Raw genomic sequence first — 25,401 nt, 5'->3', positions numbered from 1 at the left:
ATGACTTGTGTTCCTTTATTTCAACTTGGCACAAGCCTAAAGGGGGAGGAAGAAGCTTCCAAAGCTTAACACAGAACTATGTCTCTAGCACTGTTTCTACTGGTTGACTGTTGTTCAACTTGACTTTAAAGATGGTCATTAAATTCTGGCTAGTTAATCCACTTAAAATTAGTTTTATTAAGGATAGAAAAAGATAATTAAAGCTGGACCCCAGAAAATAAATCTCTTTCACAAGGGCTAAGCCATAATTAGTACTATAACAATAATGATGACTCTGATGCCTGCCTGCTTACCAGCCAGATTGACTTCTCACAAAACAGGCTTCACTATTGAGCTGCCAGAATGCAAATGTTTGCGATGATCACCATTAATTATAGGGCAGTGAAAGCTTACTAACTTGGACTGCATGGTGGGATGGCCAGTTTGAATTGCAGAGTATTTGAAAAGACATACAATATTAGTCCATACAGCAACTTGAACAAAATGTTAATGAGATGTTTGCAAAGTAGAGGCTGGTGGAGAAGTGCTAGTACTAATGGGAATAACAGTATCTCACATTAGCACGAGACTTTAATGAATAGATAAAGCTCATGTATAATTAATAGCACTATATTTTCTTTTCCTGTTTTGTTTTATTTCTTTAATTCAATTTTATTTTATTTTCAAGTCCTCTTTCTCTCCCTCTCATCTCTGTTTGTAACCCTCTCTCCCCATAAAGTAAGAAAAACAAAAGCCACATTTTAAACATGGATAGTCATGCAAAACAAATTAGCACATGGGCCACGTCCAAAAAGAGTCTCAATCTGCACTCTGATTCTATCAGTTCTTTTTCTGGAAGGTGGATAGTATGTTTCATCATGGGTCTTTTTGAATCGTAGCTGATCATTGCATTGATCAGTCTCTTAAGTTGTGGTTATTTATCTTTGCAATATTGTTTATCATCTAAATAGTTCTGTTTCTTCTCACTTCACTAAGCATTAGTTCATATAAGTTGTCCCAGATTTCTCTGAAACCATTCCCTTCATTATTTCTTAAAGTACAGTACTATTCCATCACATTCATATACCATAACTTGTTTAACCAGTCTTCATTTGATGGACTCCACTCATTTTCAGTTGTCACCATGAAAAGAACCACTATAAATATGTTTGTATGTATGGGTCCATTTTCTCCTTCTCTGATCTCTTTGGGATATAGACCTAGTAGGAGCATCATTGGATCAATAGGGTATGATCCAGTAGTTCAATAGTTTTTTGGGGCATAGTTGCAAATTGCTCTCCAGAATGGCAGGACCAATTCACAACTCTACCAACAGAGATTGTATGTACCTGTTTTTCTCATATGCCCTGTAGCATTTGTCATTTTCCTTTTTTTTTTCTTTTTTGTCAACTGACAATCTGATGGGTATGAAATAGAACCTGAGAGTTGCTTTAAGTTTTATTTCTCTAATAACTAGTGCTTTAGAGAATTTTTTCACATGGCTATTGATTGCTTGGGTATCTCTCTCTGCCTGTTCATATCCTTTGACAATGTATCAAATCAGAGAATAACGCCTATCCTCATAAATTTTAATCAATTACTATACATCTTAGAAATGAGGTCTTTATCAGAGAAACTTACAGTAAAATTCTCCACCCCCCCATTTACCTGCTTCTCTTCTAATTTTAATTGCATTCAGTTTTGTTTGTATGTAAAGTTTAAAATTTTATGGAATGAAAATTCTGCACTTTTCTGTAGTCCTCTATCTCTTATTTGATTCTGTACTGCTCTATTTTTTTCATATCACCTTTTATGTCTAAATTATTTACCTATTTAGGGCTTGTTTTATTATGTCATGTAAGATAGTGGTTTGTACTTAGTTTCTGTCAGATTGTTTTCCAATTTTTCCAACAGTTATTGTTGAATAATGAGTTCTTGCTCCAATCCTGGTATCATTGAGTTTATCAAATACTAGGCCACTGTACTCATTTACTTCCATATATCATATAACTAATCTGTTCCACTGATCAATCTCTCTATTTATTACTCAGTTCCCAGTTCTTTTGATGATTACAGCTTTGTAGTGTAGTTTCCTTCCTACTTTTTTTCATTAAGTCCCTTGATATTCCTGACCTTTTGTTATTTGAGATGAATTTTTTTTCTAATTCTATCCTATAATTCTTGGGTAGTTTCATTGGTATACACAGCATAAGTAAAATAATTTAAAATAAAAAAAATAATTTTTATTATGTTGACCCAACCTACCTATAAGCAATTAATATTTCTTTAGTTATTTAGAACTGTCTTTATTTTTGTTACTAGTGTTTTGTAATTGTGTTCATATGATTATTTTCTTGTGTGTATGTGTGTGCCTTAGCAGGTACACTTCCCAGTACTTTAATACAATTTGTAGTTATTTTAAATGTAATAATCATAATGGACATCCTTGATTTACACCTGTTCTTACTGAAAAGGCCTCTAGTTTATTCCCATTATAGATAAGGCTGACTCTTAGTGTTAAATGGATACTACTTACATTAAGAAAAGTTCTGCTTATTCCAATACTTTCTAGTATTTTTAGAATGGATGTATCTTGTCAAAAGCTTTTTCTTCATCTTTTGATAAAAGCATATGATTTTTGTCCTACTTGTTATTAATGTGGTCATTTATATGTATAGTTTTCCCTAATTTTGAACCAGCCCACTATTACTTTTAATGTTCATTTTCTCCTGAGACTCATTTATCCTTTCTTTTAACAATTTAGATATGATGCCATTTGGTGCATAAATGTTAAATATTGTTGTTAATTCATTGTGGTATATTTTAATAAGATAGTTTCACTGTTTATCTCTTTTAGTTAATTCTATTTTTGCTGTTGCTTTGTCTAAGGTAATGCTTACTACCTCTGCCTTTTTTCTTCAATTGAAGTATACTAGATTCTGTTCTAGCCTTTTACTCTAACTCTGTATGAGTCTTTCCTGTAAACAACATGTTGGGGCAGCTAGGTGGTGCAGTGGATAGAGCACTGGCCCTGAAGTCTGGAGGACCTGAGTTCAAATCTGGCCTCAGACACTTACTAGCTGTGTGACCTTGGACAAGTCACTTAACCCCAATTGTCTTTCCTTCCTGCCCAAGAAAAATTATGTAAACAACGTAATGTTAGAATCTGGTTGCTAAGGCATTCTAATATCCTTTTTTTCTTATGGGTGCATTAATCCCACCACTTGCATTCACAGTTACACTTTTTTTTTAAGGTAATTGGGGTTAAGTGACTTGCCCACGGTCACACAGCTAGTAAGTGTCAAGTGTTTGGTCTGAGGTTGGATTTGAACTCAGGTCCTCCTGACTTCAGGGCCAGGGCTCTATCCACTGCGCCACCTAGCTGCCCCACAGTTACACTTGTTAATTGTGTATTTCCCTTTCTCTTATTCTTTTATGCTTTTACTTTTCTTTCTTTCCTGTCACCTCTTAAAGACTTGGTCTCACTTAAGACTTGTGCCTCTTTTAACTTTACCTTCCTCTTAAAACCCTCTTTCTCTTATTTGTTTTCCAACCTATTTCCCTCTTTAGTGAAATGTATTTCTGGACCCAAATGTGTATGTATGTGTGTGGGGGGGGGGCAGTATGTGTGTGTGTGTCTGTCTGTGTGTCTGTATATGTTCTTCCATCCTTTGACTATTTGACTAATTCAGATGAGCATGAGGTTCAGGTGTTGCCTGCTTCTCCCTTTCCTCCTTGTTTGTACGCACTTCTACATGTATATACCAAAGATGTGAGATAATTTCCCCCGTATTTCCTCTCCCTTAAGCTCTGACCCCAGTGCATTCCTCTACTCCCCTCTTTCCATTCTTCTTTTAAGATCATCAAAACAGAACCACTCAGCCCATCTTAATTAGATTTCCTCTATGATCTGTGATAATGATGAAGTTCTGACAGGATACATGTATCATTTCTCCAAATTAGAATGTAAACAGTTTATCTTTGTTTGATCCCTTATGAGCTCATGTTTATCTTATTATCCTTCTCTTGACTCCTATGTTTGTATTTAAATTTTTGTCTCTAGCTCTGGTCTTTTCATCAGGGCACTAGAATTAAAGGAGATCAGGAAAGGTTTCCTGTAGATGGTGGGGTTTAGCTGGGACTTGAAGGAAGCTTCAAGCTCTAAATCTATGATGATAGGATCTTCATTGCCTGTTACTTCAGGAACCTACTAATGGAAACAGATTATTCCACCAAAACCAAACCTGATCTCTCATCTCTCTAAGGCAGTAATCAAACCCATGGAAAGAATTTAGCTGTCAAAGAGGGGAAATAAACCATCTGATTGCTGCGTGATATGTTCTGTTAATTTCTATAGCCCTTGTTTTGGAACATCAGGGTTTATTCTCCTCTTGATACTAGGGAGAGGAAAAGTAAAGATCATGACAGATTTGTTATTCTTGAGGAAGGTGAGGCAGACAGATTAAGTGACTTGCCACACAGTAAATGTCTGAGTTCAGCTTTGAACTCAGATCTTCCTGACTCCAGGCCCAGCTTCTATCCACTGAATCACCTAGCTGCCTAGTATTTTAACAATCTAATTATGAGATTTCTTTCAGTTCAAAACATTTGTCTGCATCCCCTCTCCTATGCTCCCCACCTCATAACAAAGTAGCTAGCTGTGTTATATTTAACAGGTCTTGTTTCAAGTTAAAGAGACATATCCTATGTGGTCTAAATAGCTGCCCATTTCAGAAAGAAAATTGTGAGAGTTAGAGCTTTTTATTTTTTTATATTCTAAGGAAAAAATGGTCAGTTGCAGATGTACTCATTTTGGTATGTTGACTACATCTTGTTAATCTTGATATCTCCCTGAGTTGCTAGGAGAGTATTACATGTACTAAATGCTCAACATTTGAATGTTAGATGACTATAAGGGAGGGGAGTAGAATCATAGGCTCTCCCCAAAGGCAGAATTGTAGTGAACACGATCCAAAGACGTGGGTTTTTAGAGACTTCCCTCCTAAAGTGAGATTTGGAAGGGTAGCGGCAGGAGCTGTCACTTGTGAGCCCTTAATTACCCCCCACTGTTGGGAGAGGAAGAGGAAGATGTAGACCTGGGAGGGAAGGCTCAGGTGTTGCCCTTTGTCCGGGAAGATTTCCTCCCCTGGTAGAAATGGGTATGCAGCAGCGGCAGCAGCTGGGGAGAAGAGCAAATGGTTGCATCTCTGTGATGTTATTTATGGGCATCGGGAAGGAGGTAGATTGCTGCCTTGTGGTTGTGACCCAGTCTGAGAGCAGTGTGCTTGAATGTGGGAAATTAGTGGCCATTGGGTGATATGCATTTCCTCATAGGTCAGTTAATGTGAGACTCTGGGATCAGTGAAAAGTTTGGCGGCCGTGATACTGTCTTTGGATCTCTTTTGCTTATGTTGAAAAGTATTTCATCTAGGATTCATGGATTAATTACTGCTGCTACCTGCTCCCCCTCTCTTCCCCAACATCATACAAACCTCAGTGGCTTCTTAAAGCCTCCAGGATCAAATATAAAATGCCTTGTCGGGCATTCAAAACCCTTCATAAGCTAACCCCCTCCTACCTTTGCAGTCTTCTTACACCTTACTTCCCAACATACACTCTTGATCTAGCAACAGTGTCTTACTTACTGTTCCATGAACACAATAGTCCATCTATTGACTCTGGGAATTTTGCTGGCTGGTGCACATCCCCCAAATACTCTTCCTCTTTACCTCTACCTCCTGGCTTGCTTGGTTTCCTTCGTGCCCCAACTAAAATCCCATCTTCTACAGGACCCTCTTAATTCTAGTGCCTTCCCTCTGTTAATTACTTCCTATTTATCTTATATATATAGCTTGTTTGTACATATTTATCTCCACCATTTGATTGTAAGTTCCTTGAGGGTAGGTCTTTTCCTTCTTTTTCTATCACTATTATATTAGCACAGTGCCTGGTACACAGTAGGCTCTTAATAGACGTTTATTGATTGATTGATAATTGAAAAAAAATAAAATTCCATCTGCTATATCTTATTTGAAACAAGATACACATGCTGAGCTTACCTCCTGGTTTAGTGGAAAGACTTTTGGATTTGAAGTAAGAGGACCTAGGTTCAAATCCTGGTTGTCCCATTTACCACCCATTGATCAAGTCACAACCTCTCTGAACCTCAGTATCATCATCTGTAAAGTGAGAGGACAAGATGATATATAAGAACTCTTTCAGCTCTGAGTCTGTGATGTTTTGGTTCCTGTTCCCAAAGAGTTCCTTTGGGGGGGTGGTGGTGGACATGTCTTTCCAAAATCAACTAGGAAGTCTCTTATTTATATTATATTTTCCCTTAACTCCTTATGAACTTCAAAACTATAAAATCACTTATATTAATTAAAAATTTTTTTCCCTTTAATATGGGAATTGCCACTTCTCCCCCATTTAGTCCAGTCCCCTGTCCCAATGGCAGGTAACTACTTAAATCATCCAGGACAGATGGGTGTTTGTTTTTAAAGTCCTCTGTAATGAAGATCATCACCTTTAAGTTATGATAAGAGAGTTTCAGTTAAGTTTAAAGCAGTGTTTTGACCATAAGTGTGATACAAGATCAGGTCCACTTTGTTTTGTTGTGGGAAAAAATTGATTAATGACTCATTATAACCTTTCAAGTAATTGGAGGCAACTTTAAAGCATCTCTTTCTTTGTCTTTTCTACACTAAAGGCCTTTGTTCATAGAGCCTATGTCAAATCTTTTCATTATTTTGTTCTCTTCACTACCCTCTCCAGCTTTTTTCCCATATGGGAAACTAGATTGGGGGGTACAGGAAAAATAAAACACAACATTTTAAGAAGGGTGTAGTGGATGATGACTATGGTAAAAGGCTAATTTTTTTTGTGGTTTGAAATATCATGCCACATTAATACAGAGATGTTCCTAACAGTGCTGCTCTGTGATTTCAGTTATTTCTGCAAAGTTCCAAATATTTTATTGGCTCATATCACCTAAATCCGCTTGTTCTTACTTCACATCAAGGCAGCGCTCCATTCTTTCTTCGTCTCCTTTTGCCCAAGGCAGCTTTGGTAATATTGTCACCTTTTATTTTATATTGCCTAGAACCAAATCATTTTCTTATGGTAATGAACGGCAAGGTTTATTTCTTTTTGTAGAGTACAGCTGTTACAGACGGTATTAATGGCATGGGGGAAGGGCCTTGGTAAGTGGGATTGACTGGAGAAAGAAGGGAGCCTTAATGGCACAAATAAAAATAAATATGTATTATGAAAATGGCAAACAAAGATCCTAAGGGGAGAATATATTTCATATAGGACTGAAGTTGAAAATTAGTACAAAACCCAGCATTGGAGAGAGACATGGTTTAGAAGCATCCATACTACAGAAATGTGCAAAATGATGGCATATGGAGAGTCTTTTAATTGGATGAAACTTGAGAGGTAATTTAGTTCATCCCTCTGATTTCACATTTAAATCTTCTCATACCAATGGGGATCTTCTTTTTAAAAATATCTGTAGTTTCCTTAACTTTCCTCAATAAACAATTCTCTCATTTTAGGGCCCTCACTTGTAACAAATCTAGAACTCTCATACCATAGTTCATACCCATTCTCTTATCTCTTAGCTGGAGAGGCAGAGGAAATTAGGAGTGCAGCCAAGCTGTTTTGCACAACCCTTGAGAAGGATGAATTCAAAAGAGAAAATGAAAGCTATTTTACTGTGATTTTTAATGGAAAGACAGCATGGTACAGTGGATATCATGATGCATTTGGGAATCTGGGAGACCAGCATTTGAATCTATCCTGTGACGTTTAATTCTGTGATTCTGGACAAGTCAGTTGCCCTCTTCGTGGCTGTCATGACTCTCTAGGACTTATTTATTAATTCTAGGTAGGACTTGATGGTTCAGGTTGGTGGAGGGAGTCCCTTTCAAATGTTCCCTGTACAAGGGAAGCTTGGACAGCTAGGTGGCACAGTGGATGGAATGCCAAGCCTGGAATCAGGAAGACTCATCTTCCTGAGTTCAAATCTGGCCTTAGACACTTACTAGCTATATGACCTTGGGCAAGTCACTTAACCCTGTTTGCCTTAGTTTTCTTATCTATAAAATGAGCTGGAGAAGAAAATGGCAAACCTCTCCAGTATCTTTGCCAAGTAAACCCCCAAATGGGGTCATGAAGAGTCATACACAGTTGAAATGATTCAATAACATATATATGTAATATATATCTGAGAGAGAGAGAGAGAGAGAGAGAGAGAGAGAGAGAGAGAGAGAGAGAGAGAGAATGAGAACAAATGAACATCATTTGCAGCACTATTTCTTGGCATGTATACACACCTTTTTCACCCATCCTTCCAGCTTCCCCTACATACCCTGGATCTAGAGAGCTTGCCACTATCAGTTGACAATATCTGTTATTTTCCAAAGGAAATGGCTTCTTCTAAGTGTCAGTAGAAAGCCAAATCTCTTGTCTTTCAGTGAAGTGCTCTTCATTCTCTACACCATATCACTTCTTAGAAAAGCAACAGCTCCTTCCAAATATTTTCAGAAATAAGCAAGAGCAATTGCTAATGTTTCGGGCATTGAAACATCTCCAACTATGAAATGAAAAGGATCTTTCAAAGTGTCCGAGGATATCATGTTTGTTTTGCATTGATCCAATTAACCAACTTTTTAGGTGAACTTTAGACTAGCTCCCTCTCCTTTTAAATAACCTTAGTCTCTTGATAGAAAAGAATTTCTTTTGCTTTTCCTGCAGTATCCTTCTATATTCTGATGATACTTTTTGTTATGAAGTATTCTACATCTTTGACATGGGGTTGAAAATGTAAGCTTTCTCAGAACAGAAATGGAATTACAAGATTTTCATTTTAAGGCTTCTTTGTTAACACATTTTTACTTCTTGTGTTCCCCTCTGTAAGAATTCCAATTACTTTGAGTCTCAAAATAATAATTCTTTAAGGTTGATGCTCATAATCAGAATTTCAGAGGCTATATTTCCTATTACCACCCTGGAGAAAAAATTGCTTTAGAAAGAAATTTTTTTAAGTATGTTTTACTCAAGGAGGGCAATATACCCTAAAAGTGAGTCACAGAACAAAGAAACACAGTATTCTCTAGCAAAGCAAGGCCATTTGATACACGTTAAACTGGGAATTGGCATGATTTAAGCTTTTCCCCAACAGGTGTCAAAAATACATGCATCTGTGCAAGCGTGTATGCATGCATGTGTGTCTGTGTGTATGTGTGTGTAAACTTGCTACCATGAGATAGCTGGCAAGAAAGAAGCAATTTTAGAATTTGAGTAAGGGAGTATGTTGGAGTTTAAGATTCCTAAATACTGGGAGTGATAATGAGTATCTGTCTTCATTTTATCAAACTTATAAATAAATCTTGTCTCCCTCCTCCTCCAGACTTGAAACGCATTCCCTTCTCACCTCTATTTCTTAGAATCTCTAACTTCCCTCAAGGCTCAGCTCAGGTTTCTTTGATTAACTTAGATTGGCCCCTCTATTTGTTAACACTCTTTCTCTAAATTTTGAATCACATCCTATGTGTCTACATGTCACAGTGGAATGTGACCTCCAGGGCACAAACCTGCATCTTGTTTCTTTATGTCCCTAGGCTCTACTGTATGTGGTATTCTGCCCAAATAAGCAATTAATAAATGCTTGAACTGAATTGACTCATATGTTTTTTCTTCTTTAAAGTTAAATTTTCTATTGGAGGGGAATGAGTGTGCTAGAGTTGACTGTAAGGTCAAAAGAAGTGCAGAGGTAATATTTTGTTCTTCAGGACTCCAGGGGAACAGGAATTTGATTCTCTTGAGCCAGTAATGGGTTCTGTAAATGAATCTGAGTGGTCTAAATATTGTTATTTTGCCCTTTCAATTCCTCTCCCTTTTGATGCGATGCCATTCTCCCTTTAAATGTATGATTCTCAGTTCAACCCTCTCTAAGCCATGCTACTCCTCCCCACCATATCCCACTCACTTCTCTCTGCCTTAACCTCTGGGTTGGGAGTTAGTATTAAGGCATATGCCTTAATTTGGAGAAGTTGTTTTTCCTGAAGTGTCCAAAGTGTCTTCCATTTCATTATGTGGGTGTTCCTTGAATGTCTGACCATGCTGTCTGAGTCTCGTCCGTGTTTACCCTTTATGTTCACTACAGGGACTCTGATCAGTATAGTGAGGACCCTTTTGACCTTTTTTTGAGATCTGGAGGATTCCAATAAAGCAAATAGGCTGGCTGTGTGCCACCTCTCACTATGCCTATATGCCCATTTCATCTGCTTTTTAAAATCATGCATATCTTTAATGACATTTCCTCTGGTTCTTTATTTTGTATGGGTTACAACCCATTTGCCTTTACCATGTATCTTTCCATTGCCTTCTGATTGATATTCTTTTTCCAATACTTCAGAGACTATAGTGTTCTATGACTCAAGGCCATACAATAGTAATAGAACCTTTGTATTAAAATGACGATCTTTTGTTTCTGGAAGAAGTTCAAGGTCATTAAAGAAACTTTGGAGTTTTTCAAAGGTAATGCAGCTTGCTTTCCTCATTCTCTTTAATTCTGAGTCCAACTCACATCCCATTTTTCATTTGCATTGTCTATTCAAGAGGCATATGCATGCATGCTTCTGCACACACTCATGCACACAGAGGTGAATGAGCCCTATTGGTTGTTCATATGGCTGCATGTCATAATTTAGATAGTAGGTATAATTCATCATCTTGCCTTTTCCATCATGGTTAGACCAAATTCTGGAATGGTTATGGATCTTGCCATAAGGCTCTGCAATGTTCCAGGGCTTAATATAACCAGCACAATGTTGTTTACAAAGAGGAGCATCTGCAAGACCTCACCATCTATAGAAATCCCTCTTGGACTCTGAACCTGGTTTCTCCTGTGCTAGTGGTAAATGCTTCTAGTGAACATATACATCTGTTTTATTTATTTTTTAAAAATATAACAGAAATCTGTTTTCTCTCCCTCTCACCTTCCCATCTTTGTTCTCAAAAAGTGCCATTTCTACCTCCTCTGTAAGTACAAGCAGAGCTATGATGTTAGAGTCCCAGGGTGGGGGCTGTTATTATCCTTTATGGTAAAAAGAAATTGTTTAAAAAAAACTTTGAAGTTCTTTTTTCATTTATCTTTTTTTGTTGTTCTTTTGTTTTCATCCTTAAATACCTTCAAGATGATTTTAGTTGATATCATCTCTCATCAAGATGTTTGAGTTTTTTTTTAAAGCCTGATTTCATCTTTCATAGCTTCTTTTTGTTTTAAGAGGTGACACTGTATATAATCTTCAAACATCCTTCTTTATAAAATTTTACAAATTACTTCATGCTGTAAGCCCGGGTAGGCTTTGGCTGCCATAAGAAACTTTATGTAAGGTTCTTTTGATTTTATGATCATATTTGATTTGAATCCGTTAAATTTCTGTCTAAAATTATTGCAATCAACATGTGTTCTTTCTCTTACCTATATCCTACTTTTTTGATGTCAATAACTTTAAATGGTCAGGTTGGAGTTGATTATGTTGTACATATCTTTAAAAAATCTTATAGCTTTATATTAATTTTGAGCAACTTTTAGTTAAATTCTAATTGGTCAGTGCTTTGATACTACCAAAATAAATTTGGTAGCCACATGAGTAAATTGGGTTGAGGTGGAGGGTGTCAGGCAGGAGGGATGTTATTTAGAAGGCATTTTACTTTTTTAGGTGTGATATGAGAAGGGCCTGAACTTGGGTAATGGAAATAAGAGTGGAAAAGGAAAGGACAAAAGTGAAAGAGAAATTTCAAAGGAAAAATCAATAGGATTCAAAAGTGATAGGGTGCAAAAGAAGAATGAATCAAGATGGCTTCCAGGTTTTAAGCCTAGATGACAATTTCAGTTCTATAAAGACATGACAGTGAATACTGAGAAAAAATCCAGAAGCAGTCTGCTGTCACTCTAAGAAAAGTAAACCCCACAAGTGTATTGCTCACACCCAAATCCAGGTCAGGAGCAGGAGCTTGCAGAATCTAGGCCAGGGGGACAACAGTCATATTTTGTTCTGGATCAGACAAATTTTGGGAGAACTGAAAGCTTTCAGGTCCCCAGTCTGAGCTGTCCTTGAGATCCTGGAATAACACAACACTCACTACCCCAAAGAGAGCAGCAGAAGCAACCCAAACATCCTCTCCCACCCTCTTCCAAAAGAGCTCAGAGCTCAGCCCTAACATGAAATCGAAAGTCAGGAAGCAGGCTGGAAGAATTAGAGAACAACAACAAAAATAATCCCATCTAAAGACCTATTGTGATGGCAGGGATACTCAAGACAAAAATCCAGAAGAGATGACGGCTTCTATAAACATTTATAAACAAAGCCTCAAAGAAAAGCATAGCTTGGGCACAAATTCAGCTAAAATTCCTGGAAGAGATGAAGCAAAACATTTTTTTTAAAGTTTTAAAATGATTTTATAACTGGAATGAGAGTACTGCAGGAAAAAATAGAGTAAGAAACAAGAGTTATGGAAGAAAGGTAATTAACAATTTGGCACAAAAGGTATAAAACCTTGCCTAAGCAACAAACTCTCTGAGAATTAGTGCTAATTTTCTTAAATTAGGTAAATTAACTTATTTTTTAAAATGTTTAATAGAAGCTCATGATTCCATGAGACAATAAGAAATATTAAAACTAAGTCAAAAGGCTGAAAACGTTGAAGTGTAAGGTATCTAATAGCAAAAGCAACTGACCTGGAAAACAGATCAAGGAGAGATAATTTAAGATTTATCAGACTACCTGAAAGCTATAACCAAAAAGAAAATCTAGACATTTTAAGAAGTCTTAAAACTCCATTAATAATTAGAGAATGAATATGAACATATTAATACATACAAATAGGATATAACAATAATTTTCATTGATTAATAGCTCATAACCTACTTAGTCTCTCCTCCCTCCTTCATCCAGACCCATGGAGCAACTGGTAGGGAAAGAATTACCAGTAGGATTGTACTTCCTCCTGGCTTTCCTTTGGCCTCTCCTCTTAACAAACCACTGGCAGTCCAGAGACCTTCAGGAATCAGAGCTGGGAGAATCTATTGGACCATGCCTTCCCTTGGCCCCTCTTTCCCAATAACTTCAGGCTGTCTGGGGCTGACTAATAGAGAGGGTGGGGGAAATTCCTACCTGTTTTCTCTCTTTGCTTCCATTGGTCCCTCTCTCTCTAGACCCTTCTTTGTGTCCCTCTGGTTATCCTCCTCTGGACTCATATTTCAAAGTTGGTCTGATAGTGGGTAGAATACAACAGGACTATGTTTGCACCTTACCTCTCAGGACCAATAGCATCCATAGTGGATAGAGTGCTGGATTTGGAGGGAAGAAGACCTTTCTGCTGGTGGGATCCTTCTCCCACTTCTTCCTCTGGGACTTGTTCCCATATCTTATTCTTACTCTCCCATATGAAGCTTAGCCCAGCTCTCACATGGACCTAGATTCATTCTTGGAAGGGGTGAGGTTTCTGAAAGTCTTGGAATTATTGCCCCTACCCTGATTTCTGGGGAAATGCCTTAAGCAAAGTTTAGATATGACTGATTCATGTCTAGATTTTCCCCTGCTACTCAATGTATAACTTGGTTTAGGGCAGCTATTTACTTTTATGAGCACAGCAATTGTCAAAGATTTTAAAGACTTATCAACACATGATAAGATGTATAGAAAAAATAAAATACTTGAAGAACCCTGGGTTCAAATACCAACTTTGCTAAGCTTTTACTACGTATGTGCCTTTGAACAACTGGCATAACTTCTCTTACCTCAGTTCCTCATTTATAATATAAAAGGCTTGGGCTGTATGGTCTATAAAGTCCTATCCAACTCATGTCTGAGAATTCATATCATTCTATATCTCGAATTCCTCATCCCTCTGTCAAAAGGGAGGAGAGGGAGTTTCTTTATCAGACTTTTAAAGTCAGGATTGTTTGCTGCTTTTATTAGCATTCTGAGGTCTTGCATAGTTGTTTCTCTTCATATTTTTGTAGTTGTCATATAAATTGCCCTCCTGATTCTGTTTGCTTCACTCTGTATCATTTCATATAAGTCTATCTGTTCAGCCATTTGCCAAATTTTTTCCAGTTCTTCTTTTCCATTATAAAAATATTTTTTATAAGTATTACTGTACACATGTATCCTTTCCCTCTCTCCTAGATTTCCTAGGTGCCTTGATAGTAGCAGTAGTGGTGCCCTTCTCAGAGAAGCATGCTCTTAAGCTAGTCACTTCCAACTGGGCTGCTGACACTCATTATAGTAGCTTTTAAACTCTCAAACTCACAGGATAGCTGCTGGGTCTGGGAAAGTCCACTGAACTCTGGCTTGTGCTCAGGGAAGAAAACTCTAGGAAAGAAAGAAAAAAGCAACAGGGAATCAGGCTCACCTATAGAAACTCATGTTCCAACTGTCAGGTTCTTGTGATAGCCATTGCTGAGGGGAGGTGAGAGAAATCCCTTTTCTCTTTTTTGCTGGAAGTCCAGGGTAAAAAACTCTGGAAAAATTCCCAACAAAGAAAGTTCCTAATGAGAGTGATGGCACTGTTTCGCAGCTCAGCCAAATATGGTCCAATCATGGGTTCACTAATGTGGGACTATCTGCTTCCTACTTCTGGATGCTCTACCTCTCAGTACAAATTGAGATTGCTGATTCATAAGAGTGTATCTTCTTGACTCTGTGACCAGTTATTTTTAATGCAGCCCCTGTCACTGGGAGCCAACCAGGACATCCCATCAAGGTGCCTGTTGCTCTGCAGAGAGCTAAATTGAATGTCTAGATACTGGAGGATTTCCTATGATCATCAATCTACAATTCATTTTAGTTAACTTTAGGAAGTACAGAGTTGGCTGAAGTGGGTTACTATCACAATAATTGAGGTCATGGGACCTTTATCACATGAGGTCCAGAGAAAAAATTGACTAGTGCACTGCTGTCACATTAATCAACATTCCTCTTAAAGTAACTGACATGACATGCATAGACACCTTAAAAACATCTTCCCTAGGAACATTCGATAATTGCTTTTTAGCACTACTTTTTTCTGAAGATGTGCCACTGTCTGGTATGTCTGAAATGCAGTCCATTCTCACTTCCAACTAGTGGAATACTTAGCTTCCTTCAAATAAAAACAGCCAAAAAAAAAAACCCAGCTCAAATTCTACCTTCTCTAGGAGGCTTTTACAGATTTCTCCAAATGTTAGATGCTATTATTAGCCCCATTGTGCAGATGAGGAAACTAAATCTGAGCAAACATAAGTGATTTACTCAGAGGTCCAAAGCTAGTAAGCAGGATTTGAATCCAGGTGTTTCTCCCTATAAGTCCAACATTCTTTCCACTCAGATACCCTGCTTCCTGTATGCCAGTGATCATGATGGTCTTCATTTTTTATACATTCTTCTTGTTGCATACTGTTGTGATTTTAGAGTGAAGTTAGTTTGATAGAATTCCAGCAGCTAATGGGAGACATTGCTAAGGTCTACTGGTCCCTCATGGGCATATGTGCCATGACACCATGACATTTGTCTTAAACAGAACTCATGTCTGAGTGCAATTGTCATAAAGAGACTAGATAGGTTAGCAGGTGATCAGGGAAACAGTGACACATTTAGATCCCAGAGAATCAATGATGTGTGGGTATTGAATGCTTCCTATCCATCAGAGGTAATTAGTATGTCTCTTCATTTTGCTTAAATTTCTCTTCTAACCAAATAAATAGTTATCAGGTGCCTGCTCTGTATAAGACTCTGTTCTAGTGGGAATACAAAGGCAAAATAAAAACCAACCCCTGTCCTCAGAGCTTTCATATTTCTGAAAACGTTTCTGGGGTGGCAGGCAGGTTATTGGGAAATGACAATAATGTAAAAATAAACATCATGAATAAATCTTTAAAAAAAAAGAAATAATGTGAAGTACCCAGCTGATGCTTTTCTTCAGGTTGTGGTTTTTTTCCTGCTTTTACTACACAAAATGAAATCAATTGGTCAACAAACATTTGATAAACTCCTATTATATGCCAAGATTTGTTGTAAGCACTGGGGATGCAGAGAAGGGCAAAAAGACACTCCCTGTTCCCAAGAAGCTCACAATCTAATGGGGGGAAACAAGCTACGTATTAACAGGATATATGCAGAGTAAATCAGAGAAAATCTCATAGGGAAGGAACTAAAATTAAGGACGAGGAAGAAAGTATCTTTTAGGAGTGGGAAATTGAGTACAGGTAGAATGCATAGTTTGGTTGTCCAGATTGATCACAGCAAGGTATTATATTTTCTTTTCCTTTTTAATGTTTTTCCTTGTTCATATGATCTTGATAAGCACCTATGTTGGCTTACTGTCTTTGTTAGAATATATTTGAGGAATATGATGATGAAAATCTTTTATTTTATTCATAAGTTTCCTTTTGATTTATTCACGTAAGCATCTTTGATTTCCTTCTATGTTTAGGGCTCTGTTCTATGTGCTCTTGGATATAAAAGGAGACCGAGATTAGACTTCTGTTCTTACAGTACATATAGTCTAATAAAGGACATAACACATACAAATAGCTATGACACAAGGTGCAATAAGAGAATTACAAAGTACTGGGGAAAAGGCAAAGGGAAGAGAGGTTACTGGGGACATATAATTGATATAGCTTTAAAAAAGAATTGGAAATTGAAAGGATGCCCATCAATTGGGGAATGGCTGAACAAGTTGTGGTATATTATTGTGATGGAATACTGTTGTACTATAGGAAATTCTGAGTGAGATGCTTTCAGAAAAACCTGGGAAGATTTACATGAACTGATGCAAAGTGAAGTGTGAGCAGAACTAAGAGAACACTGTATACAGTAACAGGAATATTGTATGGTGGTGAACTGTAAATTACTAGGCTATTCTCAGAAATGCAAACATTGAACACAATTCTGAAGGACCTATGATGAAAAATGCTATCTGCCTTCTGAAAAAGAACTGATGGAATCAAATGCAGATCAAAGCATATTGGGTTTTTTGCTTTCTTTATTTTTCTTGTATTTTTTGTCTGTATTTGCTTTCACATGACTAATATGGAACTATGTTTTACATGACTGTAGATGTATGACCTTTATCAAATTGTTTTCTCAATGAGGGGGGAGGGGAGGGAATGTGGGAGATAATTTGGAACTCAAAATTGTAAAAAAAAAAAAAGCTTAATTCTTTTTTACATGTAAATGGAAAAAATAAACTTCAAAACAGACAAACAAAAAGAAACACAAGTTTTGAGGCTGTGTGGCAGGGAGAATCAAGATAGGAGTTGAAGAAAAAGATTTTAGTTTTGTATATGTTGACTTTGAAGTAAACAATATTAATCCATTTCTCTAGCAGACATGTAGAAAATGTGGGTCTGAAGAATGAGGAAATGTTTGTAGCCAAAGCTAAGGATTTGGATGTTACATGTATGGAGGTGATATTTGGAACTATGGAACTAGATGAGATTAATAGGCAAGGGAACGGTAGATAGGCAAAAAGAAGGGCCAGCAACAGAATATGGGGAAATGTCACCTTGTAGGGATTAGGAAGAGGAAGAAAAGAGAAGGAAAGAAATAATAAGAGTGACAGGGGATATAGGAGGAAAGCCATAAGGGTGCTATATCACAGACACAGAAGGAAGAGTTTCAAGGAAGTGATTAGCAGTTTCACATAAAGCAAAGAAGTTGCAGAAGGCTAATAGAATTTTGCATTTAGGAGGTCATTAATAACCTTTAAGAGAATTAATTCATTGGAAGCAGAGCAGAGACTTGGGTTGCAAAGGATTGAAAACTGGGTGTTGAGGAAATAGACTATAAAAGATGAAGAGAGAAGTAAATAGGGGGAGGGAGGAAAGAGGGAGAGAAGACAGGGAGAGGAAGAGGGAACACAAATAGTAACCTAAGCAGTTGGCAGAGCCTAAAGTTTTGTTTTGTTTTTTGAATGACAGAAAAGACATCAGCATGTTTGTAGACAGAAAAGAAGCAGTGTAGGATACATTCAAGGTAATAGAGACAGATGTAAGAGGTAGCTAGGTAGTACAGTGGATAGAGTTCTGGAGATCCAAGAAGATCCAAGTTTAAATTTAGCTTCATACCAGCTGTGTGACTCTGAGCAAGTCACTAAACCTTTGTCTGCCTCAGTTTCCTCAACTGTAAAATGGAGATAATAAATAGTACCAATCTCACAGGGCTCTTGTGAGGATCGAATGGCATAATATTTGCAAGTGCTTTGCGAATTTTAGAGTACTATATAAATGCTAACATTATTGTTATTATTGAAGGGAGAGCTAATGAAGCAAGGACCTAATGAAGCCAAGGAAAAGTTCATAATGTAGCTAGCACTACAACTCTAGATTCCGTAAAAACTCATCTATCATATATGTAGATGACGACAAGACTTGAAGAAGTAATGAATAATTTTATTTCTTGTAGTGTTCCTTTTAGGCGTGTATGATTTTGGAAACTTTGGTTGACTGTGATTTTACTTTTTTTTTTTAAAGGTACTGGTGAGAGTGGGAAAAGCACCTTTATCAAACAAATGAGGATTATTCATGGGTCTGGTTACTCAGATGAAGACAGAAAAGGCTTCACAAAACTGGTTTATCAAAATATATTTACTGCTATGCAAGCAATGATCAGAGCCATGGACACTTTACATATACAATATGTGTCTGAGCAGAACAAGGTAAGGTAAAAGGTGTTCGCCTTGTTAGCTAAGAGATGTGTTTTAACTCTTTCGTTGCACATATTCCAAACATGGAGACTTACATTATTGTTATAATATTCTGGAAAAAAAGGTTCTCAAGCATATGATGTTTTTATATACTCCATGAGAGTATGGCAGCTTTGGCTTCCTTTTCTAGCTCTGATCACATGAATATAATTGGCTCTGTTAGGTTATTATTGTTAAGATTACAACAAGACAGGCAGTTATGCTTGGTGTGACTTCTGAATTTTCCTAGGCTACAGAATAACCAAATGCCTTGACTTGAACAGTTGTTCTGATTACAGTAAGCCTTGTCAGATGAAAGAGGTTTTGTGGATAAAAAGACTGTGTTCAAGAATTCTGCTTCTTACGAAATGTCTGTTTATGCTACTATTTTGTAGCACGCATAGAACAAATGATTGGGTTGTGTATGTATATAATTTGGGAGTAGACAGCATACCTGTCCATGTTGTTCAGCCCATTCTGCTGAGCTGATCAAGGGCCCCTTTTTGTGGGAAGGGAGCAAGAATAGAGGACATCTCAGAATGAAGTGATAGTTTATGATAATTATATTGATGCCTCAGCTAGCAATACCTTGTAATAAGACAATGTCATCTAGTCAGAATTTGCTTTCCTATCACTAACACTTATTTAAAATACAAATCTATTTTAGACAACAGGAAAAAATAGTGGTGCAGGTACCAGGTGAAGGTACTAAAAAATTTTACAGCACATTAGAAAAAAAAACCAAACTCATGGGGAGGTGATGTAAGATGCCAGCTTCCCTGAGAATCTAGAAGTCAGATTTATTTCAATTGAGAGGGACTTGACTATGATGATCTCTTCCAAAGAGGGAATTTGTTGGTACAGTGGGTTGAGTGGTAGAATTATAGTCAGGAAGACCTGATTTCAAATTCTGCCTTAGTCTCTTGATATCTTTGTGACCCTGGATAAATCATTTGACCTCTTTAAGCCTCAGTTTCCTCACTGCAAGATAGGGAAAATACTATCACCTACCTCACACAGGGTCGCTGTTAGGATCAAACGATATAATACTTGTGAAGTCCTTTACAGGTCTTAAAGTACAATATAAATGCTAGGTATTATTTTTGTCATTAATTCTGTATTAAAAGGATTTAGCTTGAATTCAATCCGAGAGATTTTAGTTATTGACCAAAGGATCTCATTATAAGATAGGTACCTACAGAATAGATCCTGACACATCATTAAGGTCCCTGGGCTTCACTATAAATATGCATTTCTTTTAAGCCTTAAAATTACGTTAACTTTAGACATCAGGCATCATACATCAGATGTATCAGGACATTTTTGGGTTGTTTCTCCCTCCATTAAGAGCATCTTTTGTCCATCTGTTGTAACTGGAATGGTCTTAGAATGCTTTGACCTGGAGGTTTTATTTGAAGATGAGTTGTGGTCTCTTTTAAAGAAAATAAGTAGAAACCCACTGTTGTAAAAGACAACATGACTTTGTGAATACTAAAGAGATTCAGGAGTCAAAAACTCTAAATTTTTTATACCAGGCCCCTTCTTAGCACTCTGAGTTTCTAGGAAGGATTTATGTGGTTTGGTCTTCCACAGTTTTCTGCACTCTAAATCTTTCATTGTCCCCTACTTCTGACATCTTCAGTCAGTTGCATCTTCCTTCTTTCTCTCTGTCTCTTACCAAACATCTTGCATATTTGTGTGCATTCTTCCATTTCATATCAAATGTGAAGAACCCTCTCCTTTTACTCCTCTCAAAATATATATTTGCTCTAAATGCATACTGCAACATTTATGAGAAAGAATACCCTGGAAAGAGCACTGGACTAGAAATCAGGATACTGATTTCTAGTTGAGACTCTATGACTAACTGGCCATGCGACGTTGGGAGATTCTCTTTGTCTCCTTAACTAGATGGGGCAGTGGATAGAGCGCTGGACCTAGTATTAGGAAGAACTGTGTTCAAATACTGCCTCAGACACTCGTGAGCTGTGAGACCATGGGCAAGTTGTTTAACTTCTGTCTGCTGTTTGCTCACTTGTAAAATCAAGATAATAATATCACCTACCCCTCCTAAGGTTACTGTGAGGATCAAATGGGATATTTGTAAAGCACCTACCACAGTACCTGGTGTATAGTAGATGCTCAATAAATTCCTTCCTCTCCCCCATCCTCCATCCCTACCTCCCTCCATTCTTTCTTTTATTCCATTCTTTCCTTACCTGCCCTTGTTCCTCTTCTCTTCCTCCATAGTCATATTCCTTATATATTAAAAGGGGATAACTATTCCCTTGTCTACTTTACTAGTTTTCTGTGGGACTCAAATGAAATTGTGTATGCAAAAATTCTTTGAATACCATAAAGTGCTATAAAAAAGCAAGGAGGTATTATTATGGTTATTTGATATTAAATAATAGAAAAGAAAGTTTACTAAATGCCACTTCAACCTTCATGCCTCTCTTATATTACGTTAATGAAGTTGACTTTTTCAAACACAACTGTAGAACTTGATGCTTCTCCCTATACAAATCTCATCTTGCTCATTTTTGTCCATTGTTTCAGCCTGTTAAGATACTTTTGGATTCAGACTCTCTATCATCTTATATGTTAGCTATTCCTTCATGTTCTCAGAAAATGTAATTACACCTATGTCTTTATCCAAATCACTGATAAAAATGTTGTACAGCACTTATCTAAGCACAGATCACTTAGGTACTTCATCAGTGACCTCCTTCCAAGAGGTCATCAACCCATTAATGACTTTTTAGGTCTAGCCATTCAATAAGTTTCAAATCCACCTAACAATAGTCCATATCCCCATCAAATCCATAGGTATAGCATGAAAAATTGTGAAATAATTTGCTGAAATCTAAATGTATTTGGTCTACAGAATTGCCCTCATCTACTAGTTACTTTATCAAAAAAAAGTTAGTCTAGTGTGACTTCCTGATGATGTTATATTGGCTTTTAGTGATCACTGCTTCCCTTTATAAATGTTCACAAACTTCCTTTTAATCATGTATTTTAGAATCTTGCCAGAAAATGAATGAAATCTATTTGGAGCAGGGAACTGAAGAATGAGTAAGAATTGGACAGTTGGAGTTGAGAACAACTTGGAGGTGAACCAAAAGGTGGAGAATGAGGGCAGCATAAGATTAACAAATGCAGTGATGTAACTAAGGGTAGGGAAGAGAAAAAACCTGCCTGATTTTGAAGTAGATTCTAAATCAGAGAGCTGTGGGAAACTAAGATTGGTGACCTAAGAAAATTAGAGAGGGAATATTGGTCACGTAGAAAATCTAGCAGATAAATTTGGCCTTGATGGGGTAAAGAGTAAGGGATAAATAATAGAGCATCATTTGTAGAGGCATACTATGATAAAAAAAACATGTGGTTATGGAGGAATGGAAGTAGGGGGAATGTATACAAAAGGTTAAGTCTTAGAGATAGATTGAAGGAGGAAACAATAGGATTAGGAGACATTGTGTTCAAGGAAGGAAGAAAAGGGAAGAGGTATATTTAAGATTTGCGGGCTGATGTTCTAAAAAATGGTAACAAAATGGAAAATCTGGGAAAGGGAATTGAGTTGGGGAAGAAATTATGAGCTCATATATATTTATGGATTTGTGAAGTTTGAGATTGTGGTGGAACTTCTAAGGTGGAGATATTTTGTTAGAAGGTTGGAAATGTGGGTTTAGATTACAGTTGGGAGTCAGAGCAAGAGGCTAAGGAAAGTTATTAGCATAAATGTTAACATTTGAAACTCTTTCGTATACAAGGTCTCCTAGGGAATGAATAGGGAGGGAGAAGAGCGGTACTCATACTCTACCAGAACATTCTCCTAATGGCCTCTCTTCTCCACTGAAGTCTCTTGATTCCTTAAACCACCTTAGACTCTGTCTAAGAAAAAGGATAGGCCAGGGGTTTTGATTCCCAGGTTATTATGTACACATACATACATACATACATACACACACACATATATGTATATGTGTATATATGTATATATATGTATACATATATATGTATGTATATTACAATATATGTAATATATAATAATAGTGGGGTAATTAATTGGGGAAATAGGCTCTTCTTTCTGTGGCTTTAGGAGTGAGATACTTATCTCAAAAAATAGGATAGGTTTTGTAATGACTCTCTTCTCAACTGACTTTTATAACAAGAAACAAAAAAGGAAGACGGACCTGCATAGGCTACTGAGAAATCTCATTTGGGATAACTGTCTCATCCCATTGCTGTGAAGTGGGCAGCAAGAGCTTAATAACCAGCTGGATTGGGGTGAGTGTTTATAAGGTCTAATCAGAGATTAATTAGATTAATCCTTAATCAGAAATTCCAAAGTAGGTATAGGGAATGGGGGGAAAGGGAGCCAAGATGCCAAGCTGAGGGAATAGATAAAAACAAATGCCAAGATATGAACCAGGTTATAAGCAAGGTGACTCAAATAATGCACTTTTGGATTACAAGAAAGAGCCAGGATAGAAGTCAGCACTCTTCCAATCAAGAATCATTTGAGAAGTGCAGAGAATAAGAAACTCAGGAGCAGTTCTTAGGAAGGAAAAATGCTGGTTACCCACAATTTGTGCTCTAGCGAAAGTTCCTTTTACCAGAGAGCCCTACTCTGTCTTAGCCCCACTATCTTTAACTTAATAGCAAGTGGAAATTTGGGATAGAGTGCTGGCCCTGGAATCAAGGAAGACTTATCTTCCTGAGCTCAAATCCAGCCTCAGACACTTACCAGCTATGTGACCCTGGGCAAGTCATTTAATCCTGTTTGCCTCAGTTTCCTCATCTGTAAAAAATGAGCTGGAGAAGGAAATGGCAAACCATTCCAGTATCTCTGCCAAGAAAACCCCAAAATGGGGTCACAAGAAGTTGGATGTGACTGAAACAACTCAACAACAACAAAAGCTAGATCCAGTTTTCCTATCCCAATCTTACCTTTATTTCTGGATTTATTTAAGGGGATGGGGAAAAGGTTTACAAGGAGAATAAATAGTGTTTTCCTTATTTAATAACAGACTCTAAAATACCGTCTTTGGCAAGTTGGCTGAGAAGTTGAACTTCCGAAGCCCCAGATAGCGTATAGTCCAGGATCAAAATTATCTGCTAAGATAATACAGTCCATCTCCCCCAGAGTTAGTGACATAATCTTTAGCAAACATGGGTTACAATTTAATTGAGACAGGAACCATGCTTCTGAGCAATGGCTATTGTAACATTTTCCCTCGGAAACCATAAATTCTGTTATATGTCCATAAGATCCTATGGTATGACATCTAGCAAGTTTCACTAATTAGTTGGCAGACCAGGAATAAGAAATCTTTTTCAAAGCTAAGTATTTAGTTGAGAAATCACATGGGGTAAAAACTAAATAAATCTTGACCTGAATTTTTAATAAACTTTTAGGATTTCTAGAAACTCTAAATGTGACATAGCTGAGCAATAATCTGCTTAAAATGGAAAATTACCTTTTTTCTATAGTAGTATCACTTTAAATTTCCATGTATATACATTCAAGATACTCTTTATCCAGGAAAGGAACAGGTGATGGAAACTGAGACACTAACTGATAGGAAATGAAAGAATTATGCCATCATGGAAATGAAGCTCTACAAATTATTTTACCCAAATCACAATTTTTCAGCTTTCCAAGTTATGTTAAAATCTTTATAAGCAAAGCAAAAATTCCAGGTATCCATGTTTCTTCCTTGGGATCAGAAGGTCAAGATACTAGTCTGACCTTTTACTGCTTTACTGGAACCAGACAATTCAACCAATTTCTTGGAGTTTCAGTTCCCTCATCTAAAAAACAGGGATAGAACACACCTGTCCTGCCTACTTTACAGGGCTGAGATAAGGTTCTCAGAAGATAATGTACCTGAAAGCCCTGGACAAATATATTAGTATTTTGTGAGCCCCAAGTACGGACTCAATCCCCATACTTTATCATAGGATTTTACATTCTGAATTGTGAGGCAACATGGTTTAGTGGCTAGAGTGCTGAATTCAGAGCTGTGAAGACCTCAGTCACATATTAGCTAGAAGACCAAGGGTTACTTACTGAGCCTTGGTTTCCTCATCTGGTTAAAAAAAAAAAGAATAAATAAATAAATACCCGAGTGCCTACCTCACAAAGTTATTGTGAGTCTCCAAGATGATCACTTTTGTGAAGGTCTTTGCAAACTTTAAAGTGCTATGAAAATTTCAATTACTATTATTCACACAAGACTAAATAGAAAAACTAAGAATGCAGTAGTGGAAGAATGAGGGACAAGTATGCTATATGGTAAACTTGAACATAAAATAGCAATGAGGTCACCCAGTTGGGGTCAGGTCACAGGGACTTGAATAATTATTATTTTGTGTTATTGTTATTAGGGATGGGACCTGTGATTTTACTGCAGGTCAGCACCTTCTCTGAATCTTAAAGTCTCAAAGCCTTGATAGGTTAAGTCATTTGCTCAGAGTCGCACAGCCAGTATGTGTCAGAGTTGAGCCTTGGACAGAGGTTTTCCTGACTCTGAGACCATTATTATTTTTATTTTAAATAATATTTTGTTTTTCCCCCAATTACATGAAAAGTTTTTTAACATTCTCTCTTCATATAATTTTGAGTTCCAAAATCTCTCTCTCTCTCCTTCCCCCTCTCTGAGACAGAAA

The 25,401-nt window shown here is 37.1% G+C and overlaps 1 protein-coding gene across 1 annotated transcript in view; it reads left to right on the top strand.

Annotated features, from left to right (window-relative positions):
• GNA14 (G protein subunit alpha 14) overlaps positions 1-25,401 on the top strand; it is a 266,352-nt gene that overhangs the window by 109,451 nt on the left and 131,500 nt on the right. Inside the window, exon 2 of the mRNA XM_020995630.2 lies at positions 18,512-18,696. Within this exon, the coding sequence (XP_020851289.1) occupies positions 18,512-18,696 (185 nt within the window). The remainder of the gene's footprint in view (positions 1-18,511; positions 18,697-25,401) is intronic.

This window comes from Phascolarctos cinereus, unplaced genomic scaffold (genome assembly GCF_003287225.1).
Source record: "Phascolarctos cinereus isolate Bilbo 61053 unplaced genomic scaffold, phaCin_HiC Scaffold_4;HRSCAF=312, whole genome shotgun sequence".
In the NCBI taxonomy this organism is placed as follows: domain Eukaryota; kingdom Metazoa; phylum Chordata; class Mammalia; order Diprotodontia; family Phascolarctidae; genus Phascolarctos; species Phascolarctos cinereus.
This window is presented reverse-complemented; position numbering and strand designations above follow the sequence as displayed.